Source organism: Sinocyclocheilus anshuiensis, unplaced genomic scaffold, assembly GCF_001515605.1.
Source record: "Sinocyclocheilus anshuiensis isolate Anshui unplaced genomic scaffold, SAMN03320099.WGS_v1.1 scaffold831, whole genome shotgun sequence".
NCBI lineage: Eukaryota > Metazoa > Chordata > Actinopteri > Cypriniformes > Cyprinidae > Sinocyclocheilus > Sinocyclocheilus anshuiensis.
The window spans coordinates 691045-703903 of NW_015542380.1; the positions used below are offsets into that span (position 1 = coordinate 691045).

General features: G+C 37.7%; 1 protein-coding gene across 2 annotated transcripts; it reads left to right on the forward strand.

The window, feature by feature from the left end:
• The first annotated feature begins 991 nt into the window (after nucleotides 1-991).
• On the forward strand, nucleotides 992-12183 carry LOC107692573 (solute carrier family 2, facilitated glucose transporter member 3-like). Of its 2 annotated transcripts, none has more exons than XM_016491675.1 (12): nucleotides 992-1028; nucleotides 1594-1724; nucleotides 4972-5073; nucleotides 5168-5328; nucleotides 5423-5663; nucleotides 7695-7857; nucleotides 7986-8173; nucleotides 10662-10766; nucleotides 10916-11017; nucleotides 11180-11248; nucleotides 11362-11565; nucleotides 11657-12183. In XM_016491675.1, the coding sequence occupies exons 2-12, from the start codon at nucleotides 1701-1703 to the stop codon at nucleotides 11900-11902; spliced, it is 1605 nt and encodes a 534-aa protein (XP_016347161.1). In that variant the 5' UTR covers nucleotides 992-1028; nucleotides 1594-1700; the 3' UTR covers nucleotides 11903-12183. The 2 variants fall into 2 exon arrangements, with proteins under 2 accessions (XP_016347161.1, XP_016347162.1); XM_016491676.1 differs by having other exon boundaries at nucleotides 11365-11565.
• The last annotated feature ends 676 nt before the right edge of the window (nucleotides 12184-12859 follow it).

Sequence of the window (12859 nt, forward strand, 5' to 3'; positions counted from 1 at the left end):
AGTCGCGTGAAGGAAAACTTGAAATCGCATCATATGACCCCTTTAAAAGGTTGAGTTTAGTTTATACTAAAAGAAAAAAGACTGCAGTGGCAGGATGCTATCAATAGCTGATCTCAGTTCTCAAAATGTGTTTCCTTTGCAAGTTCCTGTTTGTCTGTCCTAAAAACACAGACAACTATAGTGTTCCGTGTTTTTGTGTATTGTTATATACATTATTACTTTGTTTTTAGTGTAATAATACACTTTATAGGTCATTATCTACACTGCCAGAAACCAAACGCAAATCGATTATTAGCCTACTTTGTAACTTTATGTTATGATTAATAAGTGCATCCAACGTGATAGAAATTAATTAGTAATGCCTTTTTAGCCAATTTCAATGAACAAACGAAAGCTAAGGAGCGTAGGCAACGAAACATTTGTTATCACTAGATCACACACTCGTATGAAGTGCCAGCAAACCCCGCAAATTGTCCGGTCTCGGAAGAGAGGACTACTTGTTTACAAACAAAAAAAGATGGCATTCTCTCACAGAAGCACTCACATGACAACAATAACGGGTTTACTGTGTCACACAGCAACTTTTGGCAAGTTTAAATCTGGTGGGATGCTGCGCCAGAGGAAAAGAGGCGCGAATCACGTTCAGTCTATGCGGCGAATGACCAAATAAGGACATTAATAAACCAGGCTTTGCCTCAAAACCTCGTGAGTGGCCTGCCTAGACGGCGTTTCTGGCATCATTGGCACGTTCTAAATGATGCTCAGATGCTGACTGGGTGGATGCTCACTAGATTTTGAGCCGCGGCGATCATTTCCAACTAAAGGATGTTACGCGAATGTCTTGAGATTAAGTTCTGGTTTAATCCTGCGACTCAGATGTTACAGAAACAGGGGGAGCACTGGCGTGACGCCAAAAAAGTACAACGTGCTGCTGCTCGTGTATCACTCTCCATAAAAGCCACGAGCGCGAGAGTGTTTCATCACACACCAGCAACTACCTGATCGACACAGGAGCTCTGCAAACAAACGTAAATATAATTATTATATAGAAATATAACGGACTATAATTAGCCTTGGAATTATATTTTATTAAAGTAGGCTACTCATGATGCTGCTGCTTCATTACCAACTATTAGTAGCCTAGGCTATTTAAACTGTAAAAAATCGTTGCCTTAAAACTTTAAAATAAGCCTGCAGTAAAGTTCATTGTACTTCTTTGACCACTTTACATTTTATTACTAACTAATTAGAACTGCATGAAGCTGTTAACTAAAGCAAGTTTTATTTTATTCACTGGTAGACTGATTAACTTTAGCTAGATTGATGCAGGATTGAGGATTTGATGTTACAGGACAACCAAAAAGCAATATAGGGTGGATCTTGGGCTGACAGAGATGCCTCTTGTATTTGACTTCGACATTTACTTTGCAATTTGCTTTGCACAATACTGATGCTCTACTGTCATCTCAACTCAGCAGACATCCGTTGCAGGAAGCTGTTTTTTGTCGTTCATCTTGGTGAAGACATAAAAGGATTGTCTCATTCCTTATCATTACTGACAACAACTATTCATATATTTTTTTCTCCCTCTAGAAGCTTTTCCAAATACGGATTTGTGTTTACCCTGAAAACATACGTTTGGTGTCACTGCTAAAAGAGGAAGAACTGACCTGAAGACTTCTGTCTCAATCGAGAGCAGGATGGAGAAGATGAAGGACAGTAAGGTAGAGGCTTTTCTTCTCTGTCTATGTCTTTATACAGAATCAGTGGTGATGTTTAGCTTTCTTCTTTATGATTTCTAAGTAAAGGCTTTACCATCACTATGACCCTTATGAAATAGTAACTTTTTTTATTTTATTTACAGTTTTACTATAGATCCCTTGTGAAAAAGAATGTGCACTAGTGTAATATTAAAAGTATTTTTAAAAACTGCAAATAATATTTGAACTTCATGACTGTTTCTTAACACACTTAAGTACTCTTTTACAAAGTGCACTTTTTAAAAAAAATTCTAATTAAGTTTAACTTTATTCTTTGAAATCATTTTTTGCTTTAAAGAAGCACACTTATTTCCATGTGTTGAATAACATACATTCATTGTTACTATAGTGTATTATTCAATATTACTAAGTAATACTAAGAACTAAATTGCAAATTTATCATTAAAAATTAGTAAATAAATACAAATATATTTTAATACATCACTTACAAGTTTCAAGAGAAATGTCATTAAAATATATTATAGTTTACCATAAATGCATGTCAGTAAATTTGACAGTACACTTTAATCATGCAATCATCATATAATCATATTTCAAACACAATAGAATAATGAAGTTACATATAAAATCCTGCTTCTCAAAAAAAAAAAAAAAAGTCAAAAAAGCACTCTAAAGTTGAGCTAATTACATTTAATATAGATTTAAACAATTATACATTTTCATTTAATTGCAGATAACATCCGATTAGGTTACTTTCAGTTTGCACTTAATAAATACTCGTTTAAAGTTATATGCTAAAGTGTCCTTTTTCAGGGATTACATACAGAAATCATGGTGTTTAATGTAATACGCATAATCTGCATATTTTTATGGCAGTTGGTTCCTATGTTTTCATAACATGTACCATAATTTGTGATATAGGTGTTACTATGATCCCGTATACAGGAAACTGTGGTTACCATGCAAGAACTGTAGTAAACATTTAGGGGACGCCCATGGGCATGTGGTGTAGATTTGAAATGTTGTCATTTGTTTTTAATTCTCTCGCGATTTACATGTTGATTGTGGACCATTTGTGTGTAGCTAATGTGTTGCATAGTGGGTTTACGGAGATATCCTTAGGTAATATCTGTTCAGGCTATTAGTTTTCAATTGATATGACTCATCACCTAAATAAATATAAAAAATACAAAGGTGGTAGTGGAACATTTTTTGACCTGCTTTGTCATCTTGGATTGCAGCATGTGAATTAAGAAACCAGGATGTGCAAAGGAAACCGACAAGGAGAAATGAATGTTTAGAGCAGGGTTCAGCTGGCATGTTCAAACCTGAACATAATATGAACAGCATCCTGACCGGTTCTTACTTGTTGTAGAATGGACAGACAGAATGGAAATTTCCAATCCGAGTGTGCCAATTTAGCATCCATTGCAGCTCATTACAAATCTAAGTGTGTTGATTTCATAAATAAATATGTGACCCTGGACCACAAAACCAGTCTTAAGTCGCTTGGGTATATTTTTAGCAATAGCCAAAAAAACATTGTATGGGTCAAAATTATCGTAAAGATAAATGTTCCATGAAGATGTTTTGTAAATTTCCTACCGTAAATATATCAAAACTTAATTTTTGACTAGTAATATGCATTGCTAAGAACTTCATTTGGACAACTTTAAAGGCGATTTTCTCAGCATTTTGATTTTCTTGCACCCTCAGATTCCAGATTTTCAAATAGTTGTATCTCGGCCAAATATTGTCCTATCATAACAAACCATACCTCAATGGAAAGCTTATGTATTCAGCTTTCAGCTGATTTTCATGATGTATAAATCTCAATTTCAAAAACTTGACCCTTATGACTGGTTTTGTGGTCCAGGGTCACATATGGTCAATTAAGTTATGGAGGCTGGGATGTGCAAATATGTGGTTAGGTCTGTTCTGCTCAATAGAGATGAAAAATGAAGTGATGGATCATCCTCTATCAGCAGAAGTCATTATGAACATTAGAGTCATTAAGATGACTCTTGGCTACTTACAGATTGCATGATGACACCCATATCCTTGTTCACAGTCACTCATCCAGGAGACAGCTTGTGTGTGTTTAAGTCTTTATCAAAACATCAGACTGGTGTGCACTTGCCCAGAGGGTTCTGTGTGCAGGTTTAAAGTTGCAGTGCACTATTTCTTTTTGTACTGACATTTGCCAAATGCAGTATTGAAGGAAGTTCCTTAAAAACAATCCACTCCATATTATTATAACTTCATGGAAAACCATTGCAAATGACCCCTTTTCGTTACTAATTGTACATTTTTCTCTCTCGAAAAAATAAAAAATAAAAAAAAATGCACCCAATACACAGGCCCTCAGACTACTGAACTTTGCAACCCATAACCCGCATAGCTTAACATGTGAGAACTAGTGGGAACTGGTCTAAATGTGTGGTTTTCTGTGCTTTTCCCACTGACATGTATTTGTACCATCAGTCATGCAGATTTTAACTCTTTAATCTCTGGTCAACTTAGGTTCCTCTGCAGTCATACAGAAATTGCGCAGTTGACAGTAAGCTTAGGTCGTTATTTCTATTTTCTTTTAATTTGACACAAGAAAAAGGAACAGGCATTAGGATCGGAGCAGCCAGACAGTTTCAGAATTTCAGGAAAGTGAAAGAATTCAGGAAAGAATGACACATAGGGACACAAGCATTCCAGTTATTATTGCTTACTAATGTATGCAACAGTCTTGTTCCACTTTCACACATACTCTGGGAAATACTGCATTGTGTGATATATGTTGCTATCAGAATTTGTGCACCATTTAGAATTGAATTGAGAATGTATTTAGACTCAGTCTACCTGCTGAATTGAAGTAGAAAACAAGGATGCAGAATTGCATTTTGAATTTGAATGTGAGGAAGTATAATTAAAATAAATTTAAAGAATTTCATAGCTGGAATTTTTTAATAGGGTTTGGCAACTTTCCAAACAGAGGATATTGAAGGAATGAGTGTGACTACTATGTGACACGAGAGTGTGATTTGTGTGCTACAAATAATGGTAAAAGTGAGAAAGACTCTGCTTTTCTTCATCTGTTTGGCTCTGTTAGCCTTTTAATGCAGGTGTTTTCCAAACTTTTGATGCCACAGACCCCCAAACTGATGACAGCCTCAGTTTTACCTTTTGTCTTACATTCATCTTTACTCTTTTAATTTTTCTGCATCTTACAGTATGTGTGTTCTTTCTTTTTGTCCAGGGGAAGCAGGTGACATGGTGCCTCATGTTCTGTGTGTCCACGGCCGTCATCGGCTCCTTGCAGTTTGGCTACAACACAGGCGTCATCAATGCACCCGATGAGGTAAGTGTTTCATCAAGTGAGTAGCATTTTAGACTTCAAAAAACAACACTTCATTACTTCATTACTCATCGTCTGTCTCTCTGTTGATGATCAGAAAGTGCAGAACTTCATCAGAAATGTGACTCAGGAGCGCAGTGGAGAGCCAATGGATAAATCCACATTGACAACAGTGTGGAGTGTAACTGTTTCCATTTTCAATGTTGGCGGCATGATCGGGTCTCTTAGTGTTGGCACTCTGGTTGACAAACTAGGGAGGTGAGAAAATCACACAGTTTCTTTTAACATAAAACAAATATAAATGCTTTGTTAAAAAACTTTCCTTTGTTCATCTCCCATCTTCTCATTGCAGACGAAAATGCATGCTTCTGTCCAACATCTTGGCTCTGATTGGTGGAGGCCTGATGGGTTTATCCAGCATGTGCACCTCTTACGAGTTGATAATAGTGGGCCGTCTGGTTATTGGTGCCTTCTGTGGCCTGTGTACAGGATTGACGCCCATGTATGTGGGTGAAATTGCTCCAACGGCACTGCGAGGGGCTTTTGGTACCCTTCACCAGCTCGGGGTGGTCATCGGCATCCTAATTGCACAGGTTAGATTTTCCTATGTATGAATGTCGATAACAGATTAAAGGGATAGCTCACATAAAAAAATAACTTTCTGTCATTATTTACCCCATATAAATGCCTTATTTTCATGCAATTATAAAGAAACTGAAGCTTGAAAAAGATTGAAAAGCACCATAAAAGTATAATCAAATTGGTCTGTATGTTTTGTGTACTATAATCAGTCTTCTGAAGTCATATGATTGCTTTTTGCAAGGTACAGACGGAAATGTAAGTCATTATTCCCTGAAAATATCCTGGCGCATTCCGTAATGTCAGATTTGTGAAGAAATTATTCTGAGTCAAGTTATTTTCACAAAACTGGTCTGAATGATTTGTTCACGAATTGGACTGTATGATTCTCAATTTATAACAGAAAAGCAAAATATTTCTATAATTTCCTCACAAAAGGTATTGTATGGCTTCAGAAGATGTTTGGACCATTTCTATGACACTTTTATGGTGGTTTTGAGTCCTTTTTGAACCTTGAAAGCTTTAGTGCCTATTCAGGGCTCGACAATAAGGACTGCCCAATGGCCAGCGTGAAAGACGTTCGGGACAGTAGACGGATTTGTCACTTGCCTGATCGAGCCACTGCAGCGTCGGCACGACATTTTATCATTTGCATATGTTTTTAAGACTTCTTAATTTAAAAATTCAAGCGATTAAAAAGCATTTGGGTTTGAAAGACAACTCCTTTCAGTACTGGGTACAGTACCGAGCTGCCTGAACGGGCAAATACATACAAAAGTATGTCAAAATACCCGTCCTGGCAAGTAACTTTGTAGCTTTAACGATGATTAATCTATATTGAATTTATACACTGGAGTACAGATGCAGCGATCTACCAGACATTTTTTGTTTTATTTCAGACTATCTTCTGTTCCATGCTTGCACACAAACGGCACTGCAATCATTTTTCCAATGGCCATTTGTGTGGAAATATTACGTTATTATTATACTTAGTCTGTAAACGGGCATTAACAGAGGCCAGAGATGCTGAAGACGGACACAGAGGAGAAAATACTGTAGCAGGCAGAGCAAGATCACTGTTCACGATGCGCGAAATATAGGACGAAAATCCAAATATTGTATTTTATGAATGTGTTTCTGAGGGGAACGGAACTGACTGTTTTCAGAAATGGCGTTTTCTTTTCATTTTGTTTCCGTATAATGCATTTAAATTAGTGTTAATACGCGCAGTGCTTATGTGTTTACAGTGGTAACCAAGGAAACGCTGTATCACTGTACCATAAGCGCTGTCTGCTGTCAAAGAGTGAATCTGCGTCTCATTCAGCCCACCTGCTGTTTCTGTTTCATACCGATGTTCTCTGTAGCATAATTTCACATAGCTAAAGCCAGGTTATTCTGTTTTTGCTTCAGATTTTGAAATTATACAAGTCTTATATAAATCAAACATTGCACTTTTTTTTCAATTCATGATTAAAATGCAGTGGTTGCCTCTAATTTCAAATGGCTATGAAAAAATCAAGGTACAACACTACAAAGAGTGAAGAATATGCAAATGTTATTTTATATGTGATTTTTCAATTTCTGTACCTGAACATCTACAACCATAACTGTGTTCATTTGTTCTTATTTACTGGCTGTCACTTTACATTTATGTTTATTTTTGGCTAGTGATTTTTGCTGTGGTATCGAAATTGAAATAGAGAATTGTAAAATTTAATTGGTAACTAAAATATTGGTGTCATATAACCTTATTTATTAGAATACAAGATAACAGATCAAAAACAATGATAACAGCAACTATTTTATTTTTTGTGGCAGGGCCAGTGAAATTGTTGGCAGGGCAAGTAAAAATTTGAACCACTGGCCCGACCGGACCAGTAGAAAAAATCCTTAGCGTTGATCCCTGCTATTCATTGTAATTAATGGAGAAGACTCTTCAGAATGGATCATTTCGTTGAAGTCTTACTGCTTTGCAATATATCTGTTATATATACTAAAAAAAAGAAATATTTATAAATGGGTAATTTTTGTGGATTTCATGGTAGATCTTAGGCCTGGAGTTATTGCTGGGGTCTCAGTATTTGTGGCCATTGTTATTGGCTCTGACGGCGGTGCCCGCAGTGTTACAGTGCGTCATGCTGATCTTCTGCCCGGAGAGCCCTCGATACCTGCTGATCACTCTGAACCAGGAGGAGGAGGCACGCCAAGGTGAGTCTGCTGTGACTGCTAAAGAATGAAGCATCCCTCCCCCAGGAACAGAACTGCCTGAGCAACTAAAGTGTATTTACTCTTCTGCACTGACGATGTATGTCTTTCTCTCTTTTTTTTGCTCTCAGTGCTGACACGTCTTCGTGGGCATTCAGATGTGGAGGATGACATTCATGAGATGAAGGAAGAGGCCTTGAAGATGTCCATGGAGAAGAAGGTTTCTATTCCAGAGCTGTTCCGTAACTCCGCTTACAGACAGCCCATTATTATCGCCATAATCCTGCAGCTGTCCCAACAACTCTCTGGCATCAACGCTGTGAGTCTCACACTTCATGCAAAACTTCTCGCACCACGTATAAATCTGATGTTTAATTAGCTCATCCCATTAAACATTTTTATAGCTAGCAGTGCCTTATTTTCCAGGTAAAAATATTGAACATATCCATCAAACAAGATCCCATTCGGATAGAGCCACCAATAAAACCAAAGTCATTTGCACTATATGAAATAAGGACTTTATATGGAATTAATACCATCAAAGCAGTTCTAGCCTGAAATACCACCTGAACTTAAAGCATGTTTTAACGAACCTTACAGGTCGCACAACCCCGGCTGCTACAGTCAACATACTCCACCAAACCACACTGACTGAGATCAGTTAGCACAAATGTATTAAGTCTACATTGAAAAAATTAACAAATGTTATAAACGGATTGTTGTGGGCTGTATATATACTATGTACTATTATGTATCAGATTTATAATAGTTTAATGCATTATTTTTTCCATTATTGGCAATTTTTTTATGCCTAAAAACAGTTAAGGTGATAAAATTAAACAAATATCCCTGGTTTCACAGACAAGGCTTAAGGTTAGTCCCAGACTAAAATGCATGTTTGAGCTGTCTCAACTGAAAATATCTTGCTCTGACATATCTTAAAATATGCAGGGCCATTGTTCTGTCTCATGATGCACACCTGTAACATTTTCTTCCAAGGAATTTTTATAAAAACTGCCCAAATATCTTAAAGGGTTAGTTCACCCAAAAATGAAAATTAGGCTGCGTTTTACTCACCCCCGAGGCATCCTAGGTGTATATGATTTTCTTCTTTCAGACGAATCCAGTCAGAGTTATATTAAAAATTGTCTTTGATCTTTCAAGCTCTATCATTGCAGTTAGCGGGTGTTGCATTGCTTCAGTCCAAAACAAGTTAAATAAAAAGCGCCCATGCATAAAAAAAAAGCGTCTCACACAGCTCCGGGGGGTGAACAAAGGCCTCCTGTAGCGAATCGATGCGTTTTTGTAAGAAAAATATCCATATTCAAAACATAATAATCACTTTAATCTATAGCTTGCGCCAGCAGTTGTACACAGAAGTAGTTCCGGGCTGATGAAGTATGAGGTCAGCGTTGCGCATGCGCTGGTGAGTCTCGTGAAAACCAACGTTTGTTTACAGGATCAAAGAAGGCAAAGTTTCCTTACTTTAGCAAAGGAAAACCAGTCTCCTCTTGGCTTATATCGAAATCCTCCGACATTCGATGGGATAAATGCAGAGCACTAATTCCGAGTATGGGTCACCATACTTGGCCACATGTCACGTCACTCACTTAAAAATTGTCTTTGATCTTTCAAGCTGTTTAATGCCACTTAGCGGGTGTTGCATTGCTTCAGTCCAAAACAAGTTAAATAAAAAGCGCCCATGCATAAAAAAAAAGCGTCTCACACAGCTCCGGGGGGTGAACAAAGGCCTCCTGTAGCGAATCGATGCGTTTTTGTAAGAAAAATATCCATATTCAAAACATAATAATCACTTTAATCTATAGCTTGCGCCAGCAGTTGTACACAGAAGTAGTTCCGGGCTGATGAAGTATGAGGTCAGCGTTGCGCATGCGCTGGTGAGTCTCGTGAAAACCAACGTTTGTTTACAGGAGCAAAGAAGGCAAAGTTTCCTTACTTTAGCAAAGGAAAACCAGTCTCCTCTTGGCTTATATCGAAATCCTCCGACATTCTTCTTTACAAATCCTCGTTTTGTACTTCTAATTCTTGACCGTTGTTTTGTTTTAATCTCTCCGCTGGGTTTCCGCGTGCATCACTTCTGAGCTGCGCATGCGCAAAGCTGATCTCATACTTCATTCCCCCGGAACTGCTTCCATTTACAACAGTGAGCGCAAGCTAGATTCAAGTGATTATTACATTTTGAATATGAATATTTTTCTTACAAAAACGCATCGATTCGCTACAGAAGGCCTTTGTTCACCCCCGGAGCCGTGTGAGAGACTTTTTTATGGATGGGCACTTTTTATTTAACTTCTTTTGGAATGAAGCAATGCAACACCCGCTGACTGCAATGATAGAGCTTGAAAGATCAAAGACAATTTTTTATATAACTCAGACTGGATTCGTCTAAAAGAAGAAAGTCATATACACCTAGGATGCCTCGGGGGTGAGTAAAACGCAGCCCAATTTTCATTTTTGGGTGAACTAACCCTTTAATTTATCTAAGGCCTAGTGCTGGCTAAGCTAAGCCTGTCTGTGAAACCAGGCCTTAATATGTTTGTAATATGTGTAATATATAATATTACTGTAGAATAATATTCTCTCTAACAAGGTGTAATATATTTTAATTTTAGATAAAACAAGACAAACTAATCAATGATTTTTGCAGTGTTTGCTTTAACCCTGAATTCTTCAAATTCTGTCAGTTTCTGAGGCTTCCTTGCAGGTTTTCCCCCTCTTTGACTTAGAATGTTGACATGAACAGTTCTAAATGTTGAACAGCTGTGTGTTTTCTGTCAATCTTTCAGGTAATTTATTACTCTACCAAGATCTTCAGATATGCAGGTATCACTGAGGCAGTCTATGCCACAATTGGAGTGGGTGCAGTCAACACTCTCTTCACTGTCATCTCTGTAAGTTTACACAGCTGAGCTAAAATACTCACATAAACAAAAATCACCCTTCTTATTTGCAACTTTTATGCCCTTATGTCTTTTAAATACTTTTATGATGGCATACTAAAAGGACTGTGTTTTGATTCTTCCACTGCTTTGCTCAACAGCTCTTCCTGGTGGAGAGGGCAGGAAGAAGAACACTTCATATGGTCGGACTAGCTGGAATGACTGTCTGTGCTCTGCTCATGACCATTTCTCTTGAACTTCTTGTGAGTTTGGGACTTATTGCATATCATTAAATAGCACTAAATGATAAACCACTAAAATCTTCAGAATTAATTGTCATGGATTTAACTATAGTTTATTTAAATGAAAAATAAAGGGATTACATTTAAAACAATTTTTTTTTTTTTGCCTTTTCTGATCTTAAGAACCCTACAGGAGCAAAAGCAGGAAGTGGTGCTAATACAACTGCCATCCCCGAATCTGTATCTGCAGGGGTCAGTGTGTGATCTTACTGATGAACGCCAACTTACATCTGTGTTGGAAGTTAGATTAGACTAACATTTCTCTATTTCTCTCTCCAAATGGTTCAATTTCCATATACGGCTAGCAGGGAACTTCAGCAATCAGCGTTCTGGCCATTCTGGCAGTGTTCGGGTTTGTGGCCAGTTTTGAGATGGGACCGGGACCAATCCCATGGTTCATTGTGGCTGAGTTATTTGCTCAAGGTCCACGCCCGGCAGCCATCGCTGTGGCGGGATGCTGCAACTGGACCGCCAGCTTTCTTGTCGGACTGCTTTTCCCAAAACTATTGGTGAGAACCTTGTCAATGAATTCATCAGTATCACATTTGTCAAGGATACAAAAACTAAACACATTATATTGTGATCTTGCTTACTTTTCAGGACCTGTGTCAAGCATACGTCTTTATCATATTCCTCGTCCTCCTTATCATCTTCTTCGTGTTTACCTACTTCCGCGTTCCCGAGACCAAAGGCCGAACATTTGAGGACATTGCCAGTGGGTTTTCCAATGCCGCAGGCTCCAATGCCGCCAACTACACGTCCCCAGAGGGTGCCATCGCAATGCCAGTATCCCCATCATCAGAGAAGTTTCAGATGACTGAAATGGCTGGTCAGGAAAAAAGCTGAGCAAACCTATAGAAAAAACCCTGTAACCCACACAAGATTGACACCTTAAATGAACAGATGCAGCTAAATAATGGGCATTATTATAAAGAAATAGCTTGGCGCATTTATCAAGTAGATCAGTGAGATCAAGCACATAAGTGTTTTCACAAATAAATCACAATTTTACACTGCAAGTGTAACAGATAGCAGCTGTTAATATAATCACATTTCTGTGGTCAATTCACTGTGCTTTTTATTATTATTATTATTATTATTATTATTGAGGTAGCTTCAAAAACATGAAAGGGTTTAAAAATGTCTGAAAAGTTTGGAAACCACTGACGTAGAGGTACGAAACAGTGTTATGGCACTGATTGGCAGTTATAAAGTCATTATGAGCAAACAAGTGTTTATTACATGTGGTTGCAGATGTGTATGTTTAGTTAGATGTATTTTTTAAATAACTGATGTGTGAGATCTCTACTGAGCACTATGCACTTGTACATAATCATGTGGAATATTAAATATTACTATGACTTATTTAAATAGTTGGTTAGCAAATTTCCCATATTGCCCAAAGATTTGTATGAAGTTTTGTGTATTTTTCCGACTTTGGAGCCCCCTGCAGTTAAATGAGTGAAATTCACCATCGTAATTGAAGTGGATAGTTGTACACATGCATTTGTTGCTCTTGTAAAGCAGTCCGGCCTTTTCGCGGTATTTCGTACCTTACTTCCGGAACAGATGTTTGGTAGGAAGTGTGGTGAATAAAAAGAAGCCTTATGAGAAGTCAGTGTACCATCAGAATGATTTTGAAACTGATATTTCAAGGTAAAAAAAAATTACATACAGTTGCTTTAAAGCAGATTGAATTCTCGCTAACCAGACTCGCTGAATGCTTTTAAAACTGCTGCCTGACTCCTGTTTGCTGTTATGGCTATTCAGGCCATAAGCATCTGGCGTCTTTGTAATTTTACT

Coding starts and splice junctions, on each gene's coding strand:
- LOC107692573 (XM_016491675.1), top strand. CDS start 1,701: ATGGAGAAGATGAAGGACAGTAAG. Junction 5,074..5,167: donor TCATCAATGCACCCGATGAG/GTAAGTGTTTCA, acceptor GTTGATGATCAG/AAAGTGCAGAACTTCATCAG. Junction 11,018..11,179: donor CCATTTCTCTTGAACTTCTT/GTGAGTTTGGGA, acceptor TCTGATCTTAAG/AACCCTACAGGAGCAAAAGC.